At 37.2% G+C, this 7,328-nt stretch overlaps 1 protein-coding gene across 1 annotated transcript; it reads left to right on the forward strand.

Moving 5' to 3' along the window:
- The first annotated feature begins 1,344 nt into the window (after positions 1–1,344).
- Positions 1,345–3,375, forward strand: LOC145814015 (lignin-forming anionic peroxidase-like). Its single transcript, XM_082910482.1, has 4 exons — positions 1,345–1,802; positions 1,952–2,140; positions 2,406–2,568; positions 2,708–3,375. Exons 1-4 carry the CDS (start codon positions 1,590–1,592, stop codon positions 3,136–3,138), a joined length of 996 nt encoding a protein of 331 aa, XP_082766608.1. The 5' UTR covers positions 1,345–1,589; the 3' UTR covers positions 3,139–3,375.
- The last annotated feature ends 3,953 nt before the right edge of the window (positions 3,376–7,328 follow it).

Consider the following 7,328-nt stretch of genomic DNA (forward strand, 5'->3'; position numbering starts at 1 on the left):
ATTACGACAACACCTCTCCGTCGGAACAGCACTCCCTCACCCTGAACAAGGTAAGCTACAGCATAGACTTTCGGCCAAGGTGGCTGGTCGGAAGGGACGGCAAAATGATTACCAAAGGATATAAGCAGACATTGAAGACAAGAAAAAAGTTAAGTTTTCTATCTCCAATTCATATCTCTACATTCCACTTCTCTCTCTCTAACTTGCTCATCGGAGGGTTCGCTAGGGGACTCCCCGTTCCCCATTAAACTCCTGTGCAGGTTCTCAGGTGGGCTTGGCCATTCATATATCGGTTGAAGAAGCGTGGACCAATCCGACCCATTCCCTCTGAAACCTGTTGTATCGTAATTGTAACATCAAACTTCTAGCAACCCATGGTCAAAATCATTAAAACATATTGAGGCATTTGATTACGAAACAACTCACGAATCCCACGCCTCTGGACCCCATTTCTCAGGACTTGGTGTGGCTGCTGTGCGGGGTGCACAGCAGCCACTGCTGTACAGCCATTTGGGCCCTTTTCGGGGCCCATTTTGATAATCCGAACCGTTCACATTTTAGAATACATCAAGTAGAACATACCTGTAAAAAATCAAGTTAATCGGATATCGTTTACCCATTCATCCACACACATTTGTATTCATTTTAATACTTTAAATTACAATTGTTATTTATTTTTGTAGATACAAATATGAGTGGATGAATGGGTAAATGATATCCGATTAATTTGATTTTTTACAGGTATGTTCTACTTAATGTATTCTAAAATATGAACGGTTCAGATTATCAAAATGAACCCCGAAAAGAACCCAAATAACTGTACAACAGTGACTACTGTACATCCCACACAGCAGCCACCCAATTCCAATTCGCATTTCTCATAATCTGATTGGGAAGCCTCTAACTAATTTCCTAAATTGTCACTAAAGTGGGCCATAAAGCTACTCACAGGATGTAGATATGCTTGGTGGAGTTTTTCTTAAGTCAAAAATTAATAATTATAAAGTAAAAATTAAAAATATTTATTTTTAAAATTTTAAATAATTAATTTTTTTAATTTATTTAAATTATTTTTACTTGATAAGATATTAATAAAAATTAGGTTAAATAATTTAACACAAAATTCTTAAATCAAAATAAATTATAACCAATTTGCAAAGCTGTACCACACAACCATGATGTGCTAGATCACATAAAGCACCTAGAAGAAGCTATTATAGGACTTGTTAGTGAAAGATTGACGGAGCCTCCTTATTTGACTACGCATCCATTTCTGGTATATTCATATAAAATCAGTTTTATAATATAAATAAATAAATAAATAAAATCATAATAGGGGAACTTACTTCTGAATGATCTCTCACTCATTCCAACAAATAAATGAAAAGAGAGAGTAAGCCATGCGACTTTTCAACTGGAAAGAAAAGTAGAAGAGAAGAATTTTCCATATCTAGCTTGGTGGCTGGAGCTGAACTGTCACTTATTGCATGAGATATCTATAAAAGGAGTCTCTCAATTAAACATATCCATCCCACATAAGAAACAACCCAAAAAAAAGTGAAAAGAAAACCCTGAAATTCTCTCATCTCATGGCTTCATTTCAATTTATAGCTGCGGTACTCTTCTTGGTTGCTGCTGTTGTGTTTGGAGGATCAAATGCTCAATTGATTCCCACGTTTTATGATAACACATGCCCAAATGTATCGAGCATAGTACGCGGTGTCCTGGAACAGGCTCAGCAAGCTAATATCCGAAATGCTGCCTTTCTCACTCGACTTCACTTCCACGATTGTTTTGTCAATGTAATAATACCCTCTCTTCCTGTACTATGTATTTGTCTTTGTGTGTTGCAAACATCATTTTTTATGGTCATAAGAAGCTCAAATTTATGTAACTTATATATGCCAATTCATGTATAACTAACTAACTGCCTTTGCGTGCATGCATGTAGGGCTGCGATGGGTCCCTTTTGCTAGACAATGCAGATGGAATAGAGAGTGAGAAAGATGCAAATATTAATAGGGCACTCAATGGATTTACTGTTGTTGATGACATCAAGACTGCATTGGAGAATGTTTGCCCAGGTGTTGTCTCTTGTGCTGATATTTTGGCCATTGCAGCTGAAATTTCAGTTAATTTGGTAAGTAAATCAATTTCGGTATACATTAATATTGTCAAGTAAAATTTACAAAAGGCTTTGTTTGCAGAACCAATGTAATTGTTAGTTGGGTTTCAAATATCAGCCAATACCTAACATATTAGACTATATGTATCATCTTTCTCCCTAAATACTATATGGCTCAATAGCTTCAATTACTTGGATTAATAAAGCCTTATATATATATATATATATATTGTCAATTAGTCATAGCAATATATAAATTAATGCAAATAATTTATTGTAGTCGAAAGGTCCATCATGGGAAGTTCAACTAGGAAGAAGAGATAGCAGGACAGCAAATCGAGCTGGCACTACTGGCCTCCCACTTTTTAATGAAAGCCTTAATGTCCTTAAAGACAAGTTTAGTGCTGTTGGACTTGACTCTACCGATCTAGTTGTTTTATCTGGTAAATGTTAGACATTTAATTTAACATTTCTTTTCTTTGATTACAATTACTACTTGTCTTGGTATGAAGAGGAATAGCACTTTCTTTTACACCACGTTATATATAAAACTAACAACGATTGGTTTCGTTTCATTTGCAGGTGCTCATACATTCGGACGGGCTGGATGCTTGACTGTGACCCCACGCCTTTACAACTTTAACAACAGCGGAAATGTAGACCCAACCATGGACCCAACCTACGCGCAAACACTTCAGCAGACATGCCCAGATCCCAACACTCCTGCAGGCAGCAATACTAGTACGACCATAGTCAACCTTGATCCCACTACTCCTAATGGCTTTGACAACAACTACTTCACAAACCTCCAGAACAAGCGGGGGCTTCTCCAGTCTGATCAAGAGTTGTTCTCCACTAGTGGCGCTGATACCGTTGCCATTGTTAACCGCTTTGGAAACAGCCAGAGCGACTTCTTCACTAGCTTTGCTCAATCCATGATCAATATGGGAAATATAAGTCCACTGACAGGAAATAATGGAGAGATAAGGTCTAATTGTAGGAGGGTTAATTAATTGGGTCTTTTGACATCATGGGAGCACAGCTTACATGAGAATTATTAATTGTTTGGAATTTTCAAGTGCTTTTTTTTCTTTTTTCTTTTTTTCTAGCATTTTTGTTTTGTTTCGTTTTGTTTTGTTTTGTTTTTGTTTTTGTTTTTTATTTTTTTGTTTTCCCTTTTCTTTGATCTATGGAATCAAGAATAAAAAATAATCTCATCACCAGTAAAGGTGGGAGTTTGTTACTTTCAATCATTTGTCTTTGTCATACTTCAGCAGTTTAATGGTCAACTCTATGTTCCAACTCATGAAACGATAGGAATTTAAATGGTTGGTCAAATGATTGGAAATGAAGAATGCACCAAGGACTCAAGAAATACCATTAAGATTACTCAATGTAAGAGCAAGCATGCAGTAGTCTTTTCACTACTGAAAATCGGACCTTTCGCAACGGTCTCAAACATCGTAAAAGGTCCACGTGTTGTCACAAAAGACTTTTTGCGACAGTATAGCAACAGAAAATGGGGTTGGTGGAAGGGGACGTGGCAAAAGTATTTGCGACGGTTACAAACCGTCGCTTTCTTGTAGATACGGTAAATCAATTGTTTTTGTGATAGTTTAATCTGACACAAAAAGAGGAGAAAACATCACTTTTAGCGATGATTTCGGATACCATCACCAAAAGCTTTCTTAGAGGCAATAGTTGACATCGCGAAAAGTATTATTAGCAACGGTCTTAAGCGTCGCAAAAAAAAGAAAGAATTAAATCAATAATATAATCGCGACAGTTTAAACTGTCGCTAAAGATAATGCAACAAGTTAGCTTGTCACTAATAAAATGCAAGGAAATGATGATTACATTTATTAATTCATTTTAGAAATGATCATCACTATCGCAAAAAAAATTACTATCACAAACAAAATTATTTTCATAAAATAAATATATATTATATTAATTCATTCCATTTACAAATTATTAATATTTTCTAAAATAAAATACATTCACATCCACATCGACACATATCCACATTCACATTCACATTCACATTCACCTGTGTCCTGATTGTCCTGACCAGTCTGTCTGGTTAGCTTCTTCTTCTGGAGTTCTAACTGTAGCAGATCTGTATAAGTCTTCTGTGGCTTCTGCAGGTGATACCTTGAGCATAACAAAACTGATATGGCTAAAGGTCATCCCTCCCAAGGCGCAGGTTTTTTGTTGGTTTATATGGAAGAGGAGAGTGAAGACCGAGTATTTACATCGTCTGGGTGTGCTTGATCAGGGTGCCTCTACAACGTGTGTTCTATGGCAGTGGGAGTGAATCAGTGAACCATGTACTAATTTGGTGCCCTTTTGTATGGAAGATCTGGGCAGAAATGCTGAGATGGTGGGATCTCCAAGCAGTTATACTTGGCATGGTGGAGAGCCTTCTCTGGTGGTGGGCAGGTGGGAAAGGAAGATTTGGGGAGTAATTCCAATGGTTGTAATGTGGTCCACATGGAAGTGCAGAAATGAGTGTGTGTTTAGAGCAACCACCCCAAATCTGGAAGATCTTTGTGAGTTAATCAAGCATCGGATTGCTTTTTGGGTAAAACCTTACTTTCCAGATTTCTGCTTTTCAGTGCAGGACTTCATCTATAATTTGAGGCAAATTAGAAGGTGCTTGGGTGGGTCTGTGGGTGTTATGTGAAATGGTGCTGGTTTGTGGATAGGCTGTCTGCCAGGTCTGCTTCTGTGATCTTCTGGATTGTATGGAAGGCTACGTTTATTTATGTGCTGGTTTGTTTTTGCGGTTGGATTGTATGTGAATTTCAGCTGGTCTGGTTATGAATGATGTTCAGAATCTGTCTTCAGATGGTCTACTGATCTGTAGGAACTATGCTGCTATTTCTGTATGCTGTTTGGCAAGGGTCCCCTAAGTTGTTCATATTGTGGAATTCTACAATGTTGGGGCTGCACATGCTTGGTTTAGTTGTGTATCTGTGAAGTATGGTTCTGAAGTAGGGTCAGTGGACTGATCTGAAGTAGGTTTGTGGATGCTTGTTTGTCATTGGTTACTGTGACTCTGATCTGTCCCAACTATATGCTGTCTATGTCTCTGGTGCTGTCTTGGTGTATGTTTCTAATGCCTTGGGCTCTGATTTGGGGTGCTGTAGGTTTGAGTGGCTGTTGGTTGTATTTGAGGTCTGTGTTGGTAGCTTTTGGCTGTGCAGCTGATGGGTATTATAGCTGTTGGTAGTTTTTTGGATACAGGGGAGCGGGTGTAGTTAGCAAGCCTGGATGGTCTGAATCTGTTGTGTGATGGGTTGCTACTTGGCTGCTCTGTTCAGTTGTGCGATGTGTGATGTGCGATGCTTCTTATCTGTTTTTTTTGTGTTCTTTCTAGGCATGGACTCTCTCCATCCCTTGTGGTTGAGCTCGCAGATGATTGAGCTTTCTTCTCGGTGCCAACCTAGTTGGGATTGGGTTTGTTAGCTATGATGTGCTTTTGCTCTCTCATCTCTTTATTGTTGTTCATCTCATATGTATTTGTATGTTTTTCGTCATCAATAAAGTTCTCTTTTGCTGATAAAAAAAAACAGTGTCAACCAAGCATTCTTTACAAAAATATATAAAATATCATCCGACAATACTAATAATTTTTTATAATTCAAGAACTCAAATTTGTATCTAAAATAAAACGTAAGTATCGACAATACAAATAAAAAGCCATATATATATATATTAATAGCTTATTTTAGTATCAACAGTAAGGTCCAATATCGATATGTGAAGATATCATCACGTACTTAAAAAGAGTAGCATCTGCACACAAAAAAAAACAAATATATATATATATATATATATATATATTTATATTTACAATATCAATTAATTTCAAGCTTACAAAAATTGTAAAACAATTGATATTTATTTCAAAAAATAATTTAATAAATAAGATTGTAACATATACATGAATCGAGCATCACACAATATATATTCCAACAGCTTCTCCAACTTTTCTTAGACCTCGAGATGGTGTTTCCAAATGAGCATTCAACTTTTTTGCTTTAAGACAAGGACTTTGCAATATTCAGATCCAATTGGACCTCCATCAATTTCACACAATGAATTGTCACTAATAAGAAGTCTCTCAACCAATTGGACTATTGATTTCAAGTCCCGTCTTTTCCTACAAGTCATTTGTGTCTAATTAGTCGTGTGTGTCAAGTTTCATTTACATCCGACACCATTTAACTATTTTAGTGAGTCAACCATTCGGAAAAAGAGTTTTTAATGGATAAGTTTTCACAAACGAAAATTAGGCTTTTGATTCAAAACTGAGAATCGGTTTCGATTCCTGTCTTGTCCTACAACTCATTTGTGTCCAGTTAGTCGTTTGTGTCAAGTTTCGTTGACATCCAACGCTGTTTGACCATTTTAGTGAGTCAATCATTCAAAAAAAGAGTTTCTAACTAATAACTTTTCACAAACGAAAATTAGGCTCTAGGTTCAAAATTGAGAATCGGTTTCGAGTCTCGTTTTTTCCTACAAATCATTTGTGCCTAGTTAGTCATGTGTGTCAAGTTTTGTTGATATTCGACTCCATTTGACCATTTTAGTTTGTCAACCAGTTCGAAAAAGAGTTTCTATAGGACAAATTTTCACAAATATAAATTATGTTCCAGATTCAAATCGGGAATCAGTTTCAAGTTTCGTCTTTTCCTACAAGTCTTTTGTGTCTAGTTAGTTGCAAGTGTCATGTTTGGTTGACATCTGACGTCGTTTGACCATTTTAGTGTGTCAACTGGTTCTGAAAAAAGTTTCTAAAGGACAAATTTTCATAAACAATAAGTTTTCAAAGTGTTTGAAAGTTTTACCTCCTCATAATCCCTGGGTTCACGGTGGCCACTTGATGCATCCAGTACCTATGATATTCATGATGAGAAGGTAATTTATATGAAAATTGGGCCGAGCTGGGTAATGGGCCGTTATGGGCCACAGGACGAAGGGCTGAGTAAAAAGGCCATAAAGTTACTCCGGTCCAAAGGAGGCTTAAAGTTACTCCGGTCCGAAAGAGGCTTGAAGTTACTCCGGTCCCAGAGAGCTTACGGTAAGTTCGGTCGTCACACACAAAGTTATCCCGGTCGAGACCACGTTATTGGTTATCCCGGTTGAAACATACCATGATTAACACTGGGAGAAACCGGGGTAAGAGCAGCGAATG

This window comes from Camellia sinensis, unplaced genomic scaffold, assembly GCF_055761805.1.
Source record: "Camellia sinensis isolate YWXY unplaced genomic scaffold, ASM5576180v1 Unanchor1, whole genome shotgun sequence".
NCBI lineage: Eukaryota > Viridiplantae > Streptophyta > Magnoliopsida > Ericales > Theaceae > Camellia > Camellia sinensis.

Excerpts from the sequence above, each read along its gene's own strand:
- LOC145814015 (XM_082910482.1), top strand. The coding sequence starts at position 1,590 with ATGGCTTCATTTCAATTTATAGCTGCGGTACTCTTCTTGGTTGCTGCT. Across the intron at positions 1,803-1,951 it reads TCCACGATTGTTTTGTCAAT|GGCTGCGATGGGTCCCTTTT; the intron begins GTAATAATACCC and ends GCATGCATGTAG. Across the intron at positions 2,569-2,707 it reads CGATCTAGTTGTTTTATCTG|GTGCTCATACATTCGGACGG; the intron begins GTAAATGTTAGA and ends TTTCATTTGCAG.